This window comes from Carcharodon carcharias, chromosome 19 (genome assembly GCF_017639515.1).
Source record: "Carcharodon carcharias isolate sCarCar2 chromosome 19, sCarCar2.pri, whole genome shotgun sequence".
NCBI classification, from domain to species: Eukaryota; Metazoa; Chordata; class Chondrichthyes; order Lamniformes; family Lamnidae; genus Carcharodon; species Carcharodon carcharias.
In genome coordinates, this window is record NC_054485.1 from 9,584,752 (window position 1) to 9,603,366 (window position 18,615).

General features: G+C 44.0%; 1 protein-coding gene across 1 annotated transcript in view; it reads left to right on the forward strand.

Annotated features, from left to right (window-relative positions):
- The first annotated feature begins 2,318 nt into the window (after nt 1-2,318).
- LOC121291516 (syndecan-3-like) overlaps nt 2,319-18,615 on the forward strand; it is a 230,364-nt gene continuing 214,067 nt past the window's right edge. The window contains exon 1 of the mRNA XM_041212819.1: nt 2,319-2,541. Coding sequence (XP_041068753.1) covers nt 2,479-2,541 — 63 coding nt within the window. The 5' untranslated portion in view covers nt 2,319-2,478. The remainder of the gene's footprint in view (nt 2,542-18,615) is intronic.

The window sequence follows — 18,615 nt, forward strand, 5'->3', positions numbered from 1 at the left end:
ACGCCACCGGATTTTGGGAAGCCATATACAGCTGCCACAGTGCCAAACAGGGCGGGTCGAGCTTTTATTTTGATTGACTTGGCTAGAAGGGGGCTGATCTGGGAACTGGAGAATGCCGACACACCCAGTCTGAAGGCCAAAGGGAACCAGACACATTCACAGAACCAACCATGAGGCCAAAGACAAGTGATAGAGCATCATAGGAGCACAATGAAGATATCCATGGAAGCCAAGTTGGCCAAACCCAAAATGATTGGAGGAGTCAATAATCCCACCCCCCCCCCCCCACCCCCCCACCACCAAAGTGGCTCAGCTGAAAGTTACTAAAGAAGGAATATGGAGGACCCATCGTCTGGTGTGAGAGTCAATGAAGAGGGGAAAGGGTGAAAAGTTATGAACTGTGGTCGGTCGTACTTTGGGCAAACGCAGCAGCTAATTTTTGCACAGCAAGATTCCACAAACAGCATTGTGAGCAAAATCCAGCAAATTGTCTTTGGTGGTCAGTTGAGGGTTCAGTGTTGGTCAGCTCATTGGGAGAATGCCCCCTGATCTTTGAATTGTGCAATGGAATCATTTACGCTCAGTCAGAGAAGATTGGCATGGGGACATCAGGAAGAGGAGGCGACTATCCAGGCCCTGGAGACATTCCATTAGATTGTGCTTGATCTGTATCTCACCTCAGTTTTCCACAGTTGCTCTCTATCCGTTAATACCATGAACTGACTAACAAAAAGCGATCAGCCGTTAAAGCTCCCATTGACCCCCAGCTTCCAAAGCCTTTTGGAGGAGAGAATTCTAGATTTCCACTGCCCTTTGTGTGGGAAGATGCTTCCTGCTATCGCCCTAGATTGGCCTGGCTCCAACTTTAAAATGTTCCCTTGTTCTTGATTCCCTCCCCCCCCCCCACCCCCACCACCAGAGCCAACTCCTACTGGATCCTTCAAACACTGTGAACACTTCAACTAGATCATCCATTCATCTTCTAAACTCGGTGCCAGTAGACCTTAGTATGCAACCTGTCCTCATAAATTAATCCCCGTCTGAAAGGTGCTAAAAAAATCAGAGTAGAACGTACTGAGCAGAATGAGACCATTCAGCCGTCGAGTCTGTGCTGGATCTTTCGAAGAGCAATACTGTTAGTCCCATTCCCCCGCTTTCTGCCAAACCCCTGCAATTTTTTTTTCATCCCTTACCTACCTATCTACCCAATTCCCGTTTTGAAGGCTCCTGTTGTATCCGCACGACAGAAAACAGACCCGTTCACCAAGAGTAGCTGAAAACAAACAGAAGTCCACAAAAGCTAAAATGCTGCGGCTGCTGGAAACCTGAAATAAAAGTAACGAGTTAACGTTTCGAGTCCGTCTGACTCTTCTTCAGAGACGGACTCGAAACGTCAACTCTCTCTGTCTCTCTCTCCCTCTGTCTCTCTCTCTTTCTGTCTCTCTCTCTCTGTGTCTCTCTCTGTCTCTCTCTGTGTCTCTGTCTCTCTGTCCACAGATCTGCTGTGTTTTTTTCAGCCCCCCGCCACCCCTTTTCTGTTCTCATATAAAAATGTATAAACGATTTGCGAGAGATGGTAATTCTTTATTTTTGTTTTTTTTTGGGGGGGGGAGGCAAGAGTTTTGCCTTTTGATAGGAGTTTTATACAATGAGGTGCACAACACAACCTCAACACAAAAGCGAGGCCAGTGTCAATGCTGGAAATCTGAAGGCTAAAGCGGAAAGGACGAAAAATTGCAGCAAACGCTGTCTTGTCAAAGCTCACGCCGATTCAGGGTTACCTTAGACAACAGGCAAGGAATAAATACTCATAAACGAAGGTTAATGCGTTGTGTGGGTAAGTGCGGAGCCTGCAGAGGGCAGGTTAGATTGCACACAAGTTAATTCCTTGCTGGTCTCTCTCTCTCTCTCTATCCAGTGTGAGTTGGGGGCGGATCGGTACAGTTTATCTGCACCGAGAGAGGGGGAGAGAGAGAGACAGAGAGAGGGAGAGAGAGAGAAGAGGCTGTGAGCAGTCGGCGGAGGCAGAAAAAAAAAAGCCTCAAACCCCAAAGTGCCGGAGGGGGTGGGGAGGGGGCGAGGAGGTGGGGTGGTAGGTGGGGGGGTGGGGGGGGGGGTGGGGGAGGGGTCGCTGAAATTGATCAGGGAGGAAAGGAGACCCGAGTGAAATTTTACAAGACCACCTACATCCTGCTCTGAGACAGGAGGGAGGAGGGAGGAGAAGGAAGAGGGGAGGGGAGGGTTGGTGGTGGTGGTGGTGGTGGGGGGGGGGGGAAGGGAGGGAGGGTTGGTGGGGGGGGGGTGGGGGGGGGGGTGAAATAAAGGAAAAAGAAAGCTTCGCCCCCAGCAGCAAGGCAGCCAGCCAGCCAGCCAGCGTCTTCAACTCGGATCCTGATCCAGAGAAATCCCTGTTGTGCATCCTCTTCCCGGTCTATCCGTGCGTGTGCGTGTGTGTGTGTGTGTGTGTCCTTTCCCATCATGTCCAAACCCTCTCTGCTCTTGTTGTGCCTGCTGGTCCCCAGCCTGTGCGACATTGTGTCGGTAAGTGACACCTCGGCTGCTCCGCTGTTGTTAAAGGGAAATTATGTTACACCGGGAGGGACGAGGTGAAATGTTGGCTGCAGTTTTGTGTTCAGAATGAAGGTGTTCCCTCCGTTCTTTTTTTTTTTGTTTTTAAAAGGAGAGCGGGTGGGCGATTCTTCTATTTTATTTTATTAATTTTTTTTATTTTTTTTTTGCGAACTGTTTACGGTGCCATTGCTTTCGGGACACAAGTGGCAATTACTTCATGCAATTTGATTTGCATCTGATTTTACATTTAAATAAACCCCAGGGACCCCTCACCACCTCCCCCCCCACCACGGCTCCGCAAAGTCAGGTAGCTGCAGTCCCAGGTGTGTCGCTCATTGCTGGCGTTCTCTTTTTTAACTGTGTGAAGCACTTTTTTTCATCCAGAGATGAATCATTTTTTTGAAAGGGAGAGAGAGGATCCCGGCTTCGGTTCTCCCATTCTTTCTTTCTCACCTTCCTCCTTCTCTTTCTCTCGTCTCCTCTCCTCCCTTAACCTTCTCTCTCTCTCTCTCTCTCTCATCCCTTCTTCTCTCATTCCTTTTATCCTTTCCCCTTCTCCACCTTTCATCCCTTCTCTCTCACATCCCTTTCCCTCTCTCTCTCTCTCTCTTAGCCCCCGACTCGCTCTTGTCTCCTCTCACTCTCTGATCCTGCTTCACATGCACTTTATTGGATGCTATTTCTCGGCAGTGTGAGGTTTCTGTGCTCTGGTTAGAGTGTTATTTTCTTTATTTCGAAGTTGTTAATCTTTTGGTTTGCCATGAATAGTTTGAAGGTATGCATGCTGCTTGGAGAGTTTTCTTTATTAAGACTGGGGATTGTCTCTCAGTGAATGTATATCATGCTGATTGGTGAACAATGTACTAAGAAAGCTGTGCTGAGCTAGGGAGAAAATATTGAAACCTCATGTTAGGTATGAACTATGATGGTGATGTTTGTGTGCCATGATGATTCGGTGGTTAGCACTGTTACCCTTAGAGTCAGAAGGTAGTGGGCTCAAAGTCCCACTCCAAAGATATGGTCTAGGGTGACGTCTTAGTGCAGTACAGAGGGAAATGTAGCCCTGCACTGAGGTGCCATCTTTTAGATAAGATGTTAATCTGAGATCTTGTCTGTCCTCTTAGGACATATAAGATCCCTGGTCACTATTTTGCAGAAGGGCTGAGTTATTATCCCTGGTGGCCTGGCCAATATTTATCCCTCAACCAACGTCACTAAAACAGATAATCTGGTCATTATACTGGCACAGACATGATGGGCCAAATGGCCTCTCTGTACCATAAATTTTCTATGATTTCTATGATAATCTCAGCATTGTGGGAGCTTTCTGCGTGCCAATTGGCTGCCACTTCCCCACATTACAACAGTGATTACACTTCAAGGAGTACAAAGCATCTTGGGACATCCTGAGGTCACGAAAGATGCCATAGAAATGCTATTTTTCCTCTGCTGAAATATGAGGAGAGTTAGAACTGTGCACCCTCCCCCATCCCCCCACCCCCACCAACACCTCCAAAAAAAATTAAAGTTAATAAAAATTTGAATACGTAATGGTAACCCTGGAATAGCAAAGCAGTGTTTTGGTCTAATGACGTTGGTGCCGATTCCTGCTGGCTGAAATTATAGTGGAATCCTCATTCAAATGGAAATCAAGATATCTGGATCTAAATACAGAGTTTGTGAGGTCTAAATGGACCAATTGAATGTTAAGTTTTTAAAAAATTAATATCCAACAAAGTCCCATTTGAGAGACTGATGTCATTCTTCTTGGGGCAGTCCAGTGACGACTGGCTGGATCTTTGTGAAATAAATTATTAGGCTGCTCTATATATATATATATATTGAGAGAGAGAGTTAAATGTTATCCACTGAGTGTACTTCTCTGACTGGCTCCCTGTGTGCATAATATACTGATGTTTAATTCAGGCATATAATTCAAGCCTCAATTGCACCACCAGATGATTCATGTCTGAGGAAGTAGAGGCACAATTGAACTGGCACCGATCCAATGTTACTGTACTCTAGTTGACCTCAATAACCCATGTTTTATGAGCCTGTGTGGGCTATGTTATGTGAGCAAGTGTCTATATTTCAGTCCCACCTGTAGCCTATAAAAGAGATCAAAATCTGTTTATTACTTCTGTAGCAACCCACCTGAGGCAAAACCGTGTAACACGTAACAAATCCCTTGCCCATTAAACTGTTTCAAAGCTGCTGGAAGGAGGTATCTTCCCACACTTTTTAACCCCTCACATCTGCGTTAGCCTCTTCCATCATGCTTGAAGCGAAGGGAAATGGATGGTGGGCCCCACCAGACTGACCTGGGGAAGGGGCCCACTTTAAGACTCCTTGTGATTTGTGGTTGCATTTACTGTACACAAAATTTCTCTCTGCTGCTGGCTATGTATTGATTAACCTGTAGCTTTAATCCTGCAGGCACACTGTGCACTGGTACAGCAATAGCACCTTCTCCAAGTGGTCACCACTGATGCAAAACAAATAAAAAGTGCCTGAAAAGAGAGATCAGAAACTATTCTGACACCAGAGAGTAACTGGAAGGTTGTAACCTCATAACAGTTGTGTATTTCCATGCAGTGACTCCCAGCCTTTGCATGGTATTTTAATTTTAAACCTATTATGTAGAGGAAGGCATATCTGTTTAGATAGTAATTTGATTTAGATGCGAATGTTCTATCCACAATTCGGCAATTTTTCCTTATTCTGTTTCTGGAAGGTCCTTTTAATAATTAAAAATATAATTTGCCTTGCTGGTCCTCTTTAATCTTCTCCCTTCCTCTTCTGAAGCCACTGATCAGTGCTGGAGAGGCATTGGTATTCACTGCTTCATCCCTCCCTCATGATATTCACAAAGTAAGGAGGGAGGGAAAGAATTCTTTTGTGTAACAACACTGTAAACATGCTCTTTTTGGAAGCATTATTGCTCTTGCTGTATACAGTGACCAATAGAGGTCTTCACTTCTCCCCAGCAATTCGATCACTAAAGGCATCACAGACAAGCCTCACTATATATCCACATAGGAAGATGTTTCAGCAAAAGGGTCACAAATAATAACTTTAGGAGGAGGCGATGGCAAAGTGGTATTGTCACTGGACTAGTATTCCAGAGACCCAGGGTAATGCTCTGGGGACCCGGGTTTGAATCCCACCACAGCAGATGGTGGAATTCAAATTCAATAAAAATCTGGGATTAAAAGTCTGATGGTGAGCATGAAACTATTGCTGATTGTCATAAAAACCCACCTGGTTCATTAATGCTTTACTTGGTCTGGTTTACGTTTGACTCCAGATCCACAGTAATGTGGTTGATCCTTAAAATGCCCTCTCAACAAGGGCAATTAGGGCTGGGCAATAAATGCTGGCCTAGCCAGTGATGCCCACCTCCCAAGAACGAATTAAAAAAAAAACTAGGAGCGGGAAGCCTGGCTAACTTTCCACCTGCAGTCAAGTGCCAATCTGGCCTATCGTAAAAGACCCTACAACCATCTTGGCTAAGATTAGCAAATTCGTCACAGGCAAGGAATCGACCCTGGGCTTCACTAGGTTGCGTGGCTCATTTACATGCTGCCTTACCTCATCAGGGCTTTTACGTATAAAAGATGTCAGCCTTGGTTCAGTTGATAACACTCCCACCATCACTGAGTCAGCAAGGCTGGGGGTTCAAGCCCCACTCTTAAAGCTTGAACACATAATCCAGGCTGACACTCCATTGCAGGGCTGCATTGACAGAGGTGACGAAGCATTAAAATGAGGCAATGTGTGCCCTCTCAGGTGGATGTGAAAGATCCCATGGTGTTATTTTGAAGTAGAGAAATGGAATTCATTCTGGCCTATATTTAACTATCAAACAACACACAAGAGCAAATTCCCTGGGTAATGTCTCATTTCTGTTCTCACTACCTGTAAAGTGGCCTTTCTTAAATTACAATAAATTACACATGAAGTTACACTTTTAAGAAACACTCCATTGACTGTAAAGCACATTGGGACATCCTAATGTGGAAAATGTTATATAAGATCAAGTTTTCCTTTTTTTCTAAAGCAAAATGCAGGGGACTGGTGAAAGACAGAATGAGTACTTTAATTAAATTCATATTTAATAGAGTTTGTGCTGAATAGGCAAGTTTTAAACCTGCAAACTCAGTAACTGTGCAGATAACTGTAAATGTGTAGATTAATGTAAAGAGATGGGCCTGGAGACAACTAACTATAAGGACAGACTCAAGAGCTATGACCATCTTTATAAATTAAAAATATGGACAAGCGTTATAGTTCTCCTGTGAGAGCTGCTCCAATCCATTAACAGTCTCAGCTTTCATTTGATTTACACTGTCGTTTGTGTTTAATTGGAATATCTGTAAATGCCTAGGGGGTGGGGGGTGGGAGTGGGTGGGGGGTAAATCAATCTCAACCTTTCTGGGATTAAATGAGCAAAAACTATGATTCTTATTAAGGCTTCAAATATGCAAACTCACGTATACCAGACATGTCATCTCGCTCGATAGCAGATTGGAGAAATCCACCATTTGCCCAGTGGACTTTTACCAGTCAATCATTTGTAAACAGGGGTCGGCATCGATTTTTGTTTTGCTTTTAAGTGTTTACAGCAACAATGCCTTGCATTTAAACTCTTGCATCCAAGATTCTGTTGCCCGTATCCTAACTCATTCCTGGTCCTATTTGCCCATCACCCCCTGTTATGCTCTCTGACCTACATGAGCTCTTGGCCCGACAATCTTAAAATTCTCACCTTTGTGTGCAGATTCGTCTCCCTCCCTACCTCTGTAACCTCATCTAACCTCACAACCCTCCAAGATTGCTGTGTTCGTCCAACTCTGGCCCCTTGGGAACTCCACCTCTTTTTAGCTGCCAAGACCCTAAGCTCTGGAATTCCCTTCCTAAATCTCTCCCGCTCTTTACCTCTCTTGTTCCTTTTAAGATACTACTTAAGGCCTACCTCTCTGACCAGGCTTTTGATCATCTGTACGAATATCTCCTCATGTGGCTTGGGGTCAAATTTTGTTTGATAATTGCTCCTAAGAAGCACCTTGGGACATTCTATTGCATTAAAGGTGCTATATAAATGCAAGCTGTTACGTAGCACCTTTTAACGGGAAAAGAACATTGCAAAATACTTCCCAGAAACGAAATGACACTGAGTTACAAAAGGTGTTGGGAGGCTTAGGAAACGAGATGGACTTTTGGAGGGTTTGTAGAAAGGAGTGAGAGATGATGGCGGCTAAAGGAGTGAATTCAAGAAAATGTAGCCGAGGCAATTAAAGGCTCCTCTCCCAATTGGGAAAGTGGGAGACAGTGGAAATACAGGTAGGGTTAGTATCAGTGGACGGAAGGGACTACAGCAGGTTGTCGAAGTAAAGAAAGTAACGGGAACTTGCATTAATGTAGCACTGTCCATGACCTCAGGATGTCCCAGTGCACCTTCCCGTCAATAAAGGACTTTGAGTCTGGATGCGATTATAATGCAGAGAAACACAGCAGCCAGTTTTCACACAACTCGGTCCTACAATCAGAAATGACTTAAATGACAAGAAAGTCTGATTTGAGTGATGTTGCTTGGGGGATAAGCAGGACATTGGGGAGAACTCCCATGCTCTTCCTTAAATAACGCAAGGACAGACAGGGCCTTAGTTTAATGTCTCATTTGAAAGACAGCAACTATGACAGTGCAGCAGTCCCTCTGTACTAGCAGTGAGACATTGGCCTTTGAATGAAGAAATGTTTTCTATTCTCTCCTGAATGGTTTGGCTCTGATTTTAAGGTTATCTCCCCTTGTGTGAGACATCCCAGACCAGAGGATAAAAATATTCCCTCTGAATGGCTTATCAATTCTTTTCAGAGCCCAAAACATCTCAATGAAATCATCCCTTAACCTTTTGTAGTCCAGGGAATGCAAACCAAGTTTATGTAATCTTTCATAATCTAGTCACTTAAGCCCTGGTAACATTCTGGTAAACCTACACTGCACTCATTTCAAGGTACTATTCTAAGGTGCAGTACCCAGAACTATACACAATACACCAGATGTGGTCTAACAGGCCTTTGCAGGGCAGTCATAATTACATGTTATCCTGCTTGTCCATACTTAACATGAACTACTCAGACAGCACAGAGACACTCAAGGGGGTGAAGGAAGTGATGGAGTAGACCTGGGTGCACTATCAACGTACATGTAGAAACCAGTCCCATGACCGTGGGAGGTGTTAGTGGGGAAGAGGAATTAGTGACGGCGAGGAAGAGGAGGTGGTAAAGATTGGAGGTTTGGAGGGTTCCTGTGGTAAGTGTGTGGAGTTAGGACTAGGAGGAGATATTCATTGAAATGTCACAACTGGAATTTCAATCAAAGCTAATGAAGAGTTTGAAATTAGCACAGACTTTGACATGTCAAAGCATTTCACATAATAAATTACTTCTGAGGTCCATTGACTGTGATGCGGAAAACAAAAATTCCTTTGAATGTCTACACTTGCGGCAGAAAAATTAGGGGGTTCATCCCTCCAAATGTGGCCTATATCAGGAAAGGCTATCTTGAACTGTGCCCTGCTACATTGAATTACTGGTGGTTACAAGTTGCGGTCACACGACAGTCCCGATGGGGTCTCAATGACAGGTTTCCTTTCCGAAAGGACAGTCATGAACCAGTTGGATTTTTACAGCTTCATAGCCACTGATACAGGGCTTTCATTTCAGATATTTTTAAACTGAACTCAAATTCTTAAAGTACTCCTTACTTTATCCTCCGTCCTTTACTTTCCATATCCCCCTTTCTCTCTTCACACTCCCTCCTTCTCTTTGTCCCTCCTAATTCCTCCTCTTTCTTACTTCCCTACTTCTTCCTCCCTTTCTCTCTCTCCACTTCCTCCTTTCCTTTCTCTCCCCTACATCTTTCCGACTCTCTCTCTCTCCCTCGCCCCCTACTTCCCTGCCCTTTCTCACCTACATTTTCCTTCCCTCTTTTCTCCCTTTCCCATCGTTTTGTTGATAATTTGCTCTTGTGCTATCCTGGAATTAGAAATATTTCACAGCCTGACCAACATCGAGCTTATTTATCTTTAGAAAATTCTTCTTTCTGAGACTGTAAATTCTAGCATTTTCCATGAATTGGTCTCTGATTGAAAATAGATTTGATCAATACACTGACCTTTGCATCTAAGAGAAGCTGGATTGGCAATGCCAGTTTCTTAAGCACACTGTTTGAAGTGTTTGGTTGCATCCACAGGAAGTTGATGTAAATTGTGAGATAATTTGCAGACTGGGTCAGGGAGAAAATTAGCCTCATTTCTCATAGCTCGAACAATCCAGCTCTTGACCTACTGACTCTGTACATAATATCACATTCAGAATCTTAAACACTGGCTATTGGGCCTACGAATAGACGATTTGAGGAGCAGCAGTGCTTCTGAATTGCCTGCGTGTGAGTATTAGTTGTAGCTCAAACCCAGTGACTGGCTGCGTTTTCTTGCACTCTGAATCCCCCTTCTGTTTCATGGATCATGCGCAGCTAAATTAGATGTTTCACTTCACTCTTGCCAATTCTGTTGGAAGCCAAAAAGTATCACACACACAAGCAGGAGGCAAAGGGTGTACATACCTGCAAAGGTTGATCTCTGTGGGGTGTCTATATGTTGCTGCGCCTAGATTTCTGCACTCATCTGTGGTCACTTGTGCGCATAGCCAGAGATGCTGCCGCACACACAGCCACTGCAGCATACCCTGTTATCTCCCCACATCCTAAAGCACAATCCTCAGTTTATTCACTTACGTGTCATCAGTCCATTTGGCCCAACTGGTCTTTGCTCATGTTTCTACTTCACACAAGCCTCCTCCAACTCTAATTTCCTCTTCTTCCCCTCCCCCTCATGTATGCACCTACATCAATGCTATTTCAGTCAATCCATGTGGCCATGAGTTCCAAATCCTCATCACTCTGTGTGTATAGAAATCCCTCCAAAATTCTCCGTTTGATGTTCATTCTATTGACAGCTGTTCTGGACTCGCTCACAAGTGGAAACTGTTTCTCCACATCCACCTAACTGCATAATTACTGAGCGAGAGCCCTGCTGGGAGTTTAACCTATGACCTTTAGGCCCCATGTCCAGCAGCAAATCGAGCAATTTGCAGGAACGCAGATTGTCCCCATGTGTATCAGATACCTGACTGGAAGAAGATAGGGGAGTGGCATGGTGGGGGGGTGGGTAGGGGGGGGGGGTGGAGGGGTCAGTAGGGAAAGGTCAACACAGTTATCGTGAATGACTGCATTAAAGGATTGAGGCTGGGAATTTCAAAACCCAATAATGTTGGTTGAAAGACATTCACTAACTGGGCCTGGCAATACATCCCACAGCTCAAAGCCATTCATTTCTTTTGTTGCTTTGCTAATTTCCATATCGGAGCTAGAACCATTGCCACTTAAGTTTGAAATGAAAAGAAGGTTGAGAGGAGATTCGTTAGGGTTCAAAATCATGGACAGTGTAGATAGGAAGAGACTCTTCCCATTGGCAGAAATGTCAAGGGCACGGATTTAAGGTGATTGGCAAAAGAAACAAAGGCAACCTGAAAAAATCTTTTTTACGCAGTGGTGATTAGGGTCTATAATCCAAAAGGGAATTGGATAGCTGAAGAAAGAACACTTGCAGGGCTGGAGGGGGGGTCTGAATTCCATTTTTAGGGAGCTAGTATGGACCAAATGGCCTCCTTCTGTGCTGTACCCTATCAATGGTTCAATGGCAAATTCCAATCCACTCTGCAGATGCTTAAGTTTCCTCGCTGTTTATAACTTTAGACCTATACGAGGTGGAATTTGGTCCAATGGTTTGTTGAGATTGAAACAGGGGTTGCTTGTTGAGGGCCAGTGAGGGGGGAGTGGTGGAAATTATACAAGGTACTAGTTAGACCACACCTAGAATACTGTGAACAGTTTTGGTCTCCTTATCTGAGGAAAGATATACTGGCATTGGAGGCAGTCCAGAGAAGGTTCACTAGGTTGATTCTGGGTATGGGGGGATTTTCTTATGAGGAGAGGTTGAGTAGATTGGGCCTGTACTCATTGGAGTTTGGAAGAATGAGAGGCTACCTTATTGAAACATATAAGATTCTTAGGGGGCTTGACAGGGTAGATGCTGAGAGGTTGTTTCCCCTTGTGAGAGGGTCTAGGACAAGAGGGCATAATCTCAGATTAAGGGGGCACCCATTTAAAACAGAGATGAGGAGGAATTTCTTCTCTCAGAGAGTAGTCAATCTGTGGAACTCTTTACCGCAGAGGGCTGTAGAGGCTGAGTAATTAAGTGTATTCAACGCAAAGATAGACAGATTTTTAATCAGTAAGGGAATTAAGGGTAATGAGGAAAAGGCAGGAAAGTGGAGTTGAGGATTATCAGATCAGCCATGATCTCATTGAATGGTGGAGCAGACTCAATGGACCGAGCGGCCTACTTCTGCTCCTATGTCTTATGGTCTTATGGACTAATATGTGCTCCCGTTTTCCCTGGGAAACTGGCTTTTGACCTCTGTTTGCTTTTCCAGGATGGTCTAATCCATAATGGGGAAGAGGGGATGCAGGGGTTGGTGGGGGGGTGGTGGGGGGGGTGGGGGGGGTGCAGACAGGTGCCGAGCTGCAGGGGAGGTGGGACGGTGAGGGAGTCTTGTTGCTTGATGTTGTCTGAAATTAGGTTTACTTCCACTGAAGTGTTACCTTCTGTCAGGGTGCGTGACGTGCTCGGCATGTTGACAGTATGCTGTGTGCATGGTACTTGAGTGCTGGACTGGTTGTGTTAGGGTTTCAGGGTGAAAGGGTCACTTCAAAGAAAGTCAGTGCAGATCCCCTCCTCTCTCTGGGCCACAGTTCCACAGAGGATTTCCAACCTTCCGGGAATATCCAGGAATTTAAATTTAATCTCTTGACATTGTTGTGAGCAAAACCTGGAAGAAAGATGATAGGAGGCATTAGAAGCATTGTCATTTTTTCCCCCATTTTCTTCAAACACTTTTGTTTATTGATTGTAAGCAGATTGTGGGGAAGATGTTTGACCGACTGTCAAGAATTATCCAATTAGACTAACAATGAACCTAATTCCTTTTCTATTGGCTGTGGGGAGGAGGGGATGCACATGTTAAGTGACCAATGGCTGTTGAGTGTGTTGGGGGGCAGTGAGCAACGGCAGACAGGGGACCATGTGATGCTTTCAGGAATATATCACACCAGTAACCTTAGTTCCACAGACACCAGTGTCCCTGGACCATGCACAAGTATATCTTTCATGTGTTTGCCAACTCAGCTGGGATCATCTAGTTCAGTGGTGTTCACTCAGGGAGTCTGAGTTGCTGTGGCGACATGCACGTTGACTTGTATGCTGTAGTCTGGAGTTATGGTGGAGGCTCCTACACTCATTCCATCACTTGGTTGGCCAGGAATCTCTCCCATTCTTACTGCCTGCCATTGGTGTGTGTTGGAATGATTTTCAGGCTGATGATCAGCATGTTTGGCCATGTTACAACACACCTTCCATGGCCATTGAGTCTGGGGCAGGATTTGAACCCAGAGCATCTGGTTCAGAGGCAGGAACACTGCCTACTGCACCACAAGGCCTCAGTAATGCCTAGGAATTGAAATCACAAGCTTCTGTCCTTGTCTGATATTGTTTCACAATAATTTCACTAATAATTATTCTCTGTGAATGGCATAAAGTTCTCACAGAATCACCAAATTGTTAAGGTGCATGAGGAGGCCATTTGGCCCATCATGCCTGCACTGTCTCTCCGAATGAGCATTATGACTCAGCGCCATTCTCCTGCCTTTTCCCTGTAACCCTGCACATTGTTTCTATTTAAATAACCATCCAATGCCCTCTCGAATGCCTTGATTGAGCCTGCCTCCAGCACACTTCCAGGCACTGCATTCCAGACCCGAACCACTCGTTGTGTGAAAAAGTTTTTTTCTCACATGGCATTTGGTTCTTTTGCAAATCATTTTAAATCTGTGCCCTCTCGTCCTTGATCCTTTCATCTTTCCTCCTGTGATAAATGGTAATCATTTCACCTTAGTGCTCGTATTCCATACATAGTCACTCCATTTGGTGATGTATGAGGTGGTGGCATAGTTGTACTGTCACTACACTGGTAGTCTAGGTAATGCTCTGGAGACCAAGGTTCAAATCCCACCACAGCAGATGGTGAAATTTGAATTCAATAAAAATTTGGAATTACAGGTCTGATGTTAACCACAAAACTATTGGTGTAAAAACCCATCTGGTTCACTAATTGCCATCCTTACCTGGTCTGGCCTACATGTGACTCCAGACCCACAGCAATGTGGTTGACTCTTAAATGGCCTCTGAACAAGGGCAATTAGGGATGGGCAATAAATGCTGGCCTAGCCAGTGACAACCACATCCCATGACTGAATAAATAACTAGAGGGCACAGATTCAAAATAATTGGCAAAAGCAGTAAAAGTGATGTGAGGAAGAATTTTTTCACCCAGAGGGTGGTTGGAGCCTGGAATGAACTTCCTGAAAGGGTGGTGGAGGCAGGTTTGATCAAGGTATTCAAAAGAGAATTGGATTGCTACCTGAAAAGGAAGAATGTGCAAGGTTATAGGGATAAGGCAGGAGAGTGGGACTAGGTGGAATGCTCTTTCAGACAGCCAATGCAGAATGGCCTCCTTCTGCACTGTAAAGATCCTGGGATTCTGTGAAATGATCCTGGGATTTTCATGTTTGGTTTAATCTACATCCTGCCTAAAAATATATTTTGTAGACACTGTAGAAGTCAACCTGTCATGAGCTGATGATTAATCCACATTCAGAGATTGATTAAATTTACCCACCAGTTTATTGTATGCTAAGAGTAGCAGATTGGCTTGGTCTCTCCAGGAATTGAAGATAAACAGCCAGGAGAAAAATCATAGGAGCGTTAAAAAATGTATGTTTTTTATAATTTCCATTGAACATTTATTAGTTATAAAAAATATTGAACTGTGGAGGGAGTCACAGTCAAGACTGGTCATGTGTTCACAAAGGAACTTCCAGCGCAGGATACCGGGCAGGGGGTGAGAAACAGGAATGCTGGATGGTGCTTTTCCCACCGTGACACCGGGATACTAGGTCCAAATGCAGGTCTAATTCTCACTGAGATTGGCTCATTCAGGTGGATTGTATGGAGAGGCTCATTTCTCTCTGTTCTCTGGAGGACATGGCGTACTATCAATATTGAGACTTGCTCTTTTTCTTCTCCACCCCCCTCCCTCCTTCCCCTTCCCCCCGCCCCCCCTTGAAACGTTAACTCTGTCTTTTTCTCCACAGATGCTGTCAGACCTGCTGAGTTTTTCCACCTTTTTTTGTTTTTGTGTAAGAGATTTAGTTGCTTTTGATTAGATCCAGAAGGAGGGTGAGTCAGGGCAGTGAAAGAACCAAAGGCAGAGGGTGATAGAGTGGCTTGATTAAACGATGAAAGGGATGATGGTTCAAGCGAACAGTAGAGCAAGCGATAATGGGACAGTAAGAAAAGATGGATCCAGAGGAGCTGGCTGTAGTCTAGTTCAATTTATCCAGCATACTTCTTTTCTTTTTATTGAAAGTCTTACTCTTTGAACCAGGGTGCTTTAAACAGTTAGACTGTGTTCAGTCATCCACAGCAGTGAGCCAGAAGCCACATGTCGATAATAGATTGTTTACTCGTGGCCTTTCAGGGCATCAACTCTGCTTGCTGCTGATGACTTTCTCCAGAGTCCACAGGGGTCATCGACCATGGGTATATTCAGGAGAATGAATAAATAATCCTCTGTATTTAAGAACATAAGAAATAGGAGCAGGAGTATAGGTCCTTGAGCTTGCTGCACCAGTCAGTATAATCACAGCTGACCTTCTACCTCAAATCCATTTTCCTACCTGAACCACTGGCTCCCTTAGTGTCCAAAAATCCATCAGTCTCCGTCTTCAACATTCTCACTAATGGGTCATCCACAACCCTGTGTGGTAGAGAATTCCAAAGATTCCTCTGAGTGAAGAAATTTCTCCATATCGCAGTTCTAAATGTATGTCTCCTTATCCTGAGACTATTAGCCCTAGTTCTAGACTCTCCCAACAGGGAGAACAGTCTCTCATCACTTATCCTGTCAAGCTCTCTAAGGACTTTATATGTTTCAGTGAGGTTATTTCTCATTCTTCTGAACTTGGAGTATGTAGGCCAATTCTACTCACTCCCTTGTGGGACAACACTCTCATCACAGGAGTCAATCTAATTTAGCATGTGAGAGTCCCAGTATTGGGGTGAAACTGATGCCCTTACCCAAACAAAACATTCTGGAATCAATGAATCATCATTAATGTTGGGAAAATAAATGAAATGCTCCTAGGAACAGGAGGTGGCCATTCAGCCCCTCAAAGCCTCCTCAGCTGTTCAGTTAGAGCATGGCTGATCTGCATCTCCTCTGTTTGTCCACCTTTGCTCCGTATCCCTTGATATCCTTTGCCGAACAAAAATTAATTGATCTCAGTTTTAACCCCTGACATCCAAAGTCTTTCTTTGGCAGAAGTTCCTACTAATGTAGAGAAAGTACTTCCAGATTTCTCCAGTGAATGGCTTAACTCTACTTTTAAGATTATGAAACGACCTGATTATTAATACATTCTAATAAGAATTTTTTTAAAAATGGGAATAAGCTAGTCATCGGTAACATTGAATAAAAACTCACATGTCACCACAATGCTCGTAGGAACAAGGGTAAGCAGCAATAAGCCTGTTGGATTGGCAGAATACAAATCACTTTGTCTGAATTCATGCCATTCTGACCGGGTGTGCAATAGATTCTTTGCTTATTTGGAGGTATGTGCACCTGAAAGATGTGCTGGTCTGTTAGATCAAATCAGAATGAATTGGACCTCCTCTGGGGGTACTGTAGACCCAATCTCAACCCCCTGAGGGGTAGGTTTCAGTGACCTGTCTTTCTGTCATGTTCGAAGTCCACACAGATGAGTGGAGCCTGTTCCTTTTGCAATGAGACAGGTCAGCAGCAGTGGACGTGAAGGGTTTGTGTCCCATCTCAAACCCTATGAGAAGAGGGCCTTCATTGCCTTAAACTTAGAAGATGTAGATTGAACAGATTCCTTTTTTAAGAACCTTATGCAAGGTGATGAATGTATAGCCAAGAGATACTGTGTGAAGGACATTATGTTTCTAGGCATGAGTCTGTTCGTATCAGGATGCTGATAATGGAGCAGTGAACAATGGGGGCAAAGAGCTGTTGTAGTGTTTGTGATGAGCATTTTAAACATGTCTTGTAAATGTGTTCTTTTTGAATACATTCATGTGTTTATAATGTCACTGCACACAAGAGCAATATCTCCCACCCCTTGTGATTTATCAGTGAGTTACAACAGGGGTTATGATCATTGATTACTATCTCACTGCAACTGCCAAGTCCAAATTACCAGTTTATCTATAACATATTAAAAATCTTAAATCTGCGTCTTTTTGCCAAGTTTTCCATTTTAACTCTATAATGTAAATGCATCACTCTGTTATGACATCCTCCCATCAGTGGTTTTGCTGTATTGTCACCACTGGTGGGCATGTAGAGTGTGACAGGTTTACACATAGACTTTTCATTATAAATACCAATATAGGAAATTGCAAAATGGAAGATAAAGACAAATACAACTTTAAATTTGGACTGAATTATGCCTATATGACCAAATCAAATTATCTCTATCATCTAACTCCAGTTCAACTGAAGACTACAACAAGGACAAATTGCATTTATATAGTGCCTTTAACATAAATAAAATATCCTAAGGTGCTTCACAGGATATTTATAAAGCAAAATGTGACACTGAGCCCACATAAGGAGATATTAAGGCAGATCACCAATAACTTGGTCAGAGAGGTAGCTTTTAAAAAGCATTTTAAAGGACGAAAGAAAGGTAGAGAGGTAGAGAGTTTTAAGGAGGGAAATCCAGAGCTTGGGGCCTAGCCAGTTGAAGTATGGCCTCCAGTGATGGAGTGATTGAAATCAGTGATGTGCAAGAGCTCAGAATTAGAGGAGTGCAGTTATCCCAGAGGATTGTGAAGCTGGAGGTAGGGATGGGTGAGGTCATGGAGGGATTTTAAAATAAGGACAAAAATGTTAAAATGAGGTGTTGCTCAACTGGGAGCCAGTGTAGGCCAATGAGCACAGGGATGATAGGTGAATGGGGCTTGGTGTAAGGACACGAGCATCAGAGTTTAGGGTGGCCTCAAGTTTGTGGACCGCATTAAGTCTTGAATCCTGTGTGCAATGTAAGATCAACTAACCAGTATATTAAATTTGCCAGGAATATTGCACATTCCTTATTTGGGTATCAACATTCCATGCCATAAAGTCACATGTGCAGCTGCACAACCCTACCACTAGACGGAGCCTCATAAGCTCCACATACCTGTACCTACAGCATCACTGCAGGAAGCCTGCCTTACCTTACAAGGGCAAAAACTTGAGATGCTCACCATAACATATGAAGCTGTGTGTTTATGGTCCACACTTCCTGTGAGCATCGTTCTTCCTCCCTGTCACGCTCCTGAGACAGGAGCTTGGCTGATAAGTTAGTACAATTATTTCATTTTTTTTAATACATGCTCCACGAGCTTTTGTTTCTGATGAGAGTACAGCTGTTTTTACAATTATCTAATGAGGTGGTATTTGTTCTGCGCAGGGCACGGGTGACAATAATCGTGTGAATACAGGCATGACCAAAGCCAGTCATGAGTGTTTAATTGAACATTTTAGTGGAATTTTGAATCTTCGCAATCCTCTGTAATAGGAAGCAGGAAATGCACTGGAAAAGACAATGTTTGTCAAGCCAACTCCAGCCCCAATGTTCAGTAGTTGCATCATTTTTTTTTTCATTCATTCATGGGATGTGGGCTCCGCTGGCTGGGCCCAGCATTTATTGCCCATCCCTAGTTGCCCTTGAGAAGGTGGTGGTGAGCTGCCTTCTTGAACCGCTGCAGTCCATGTGGTGTAGGTACACCCACA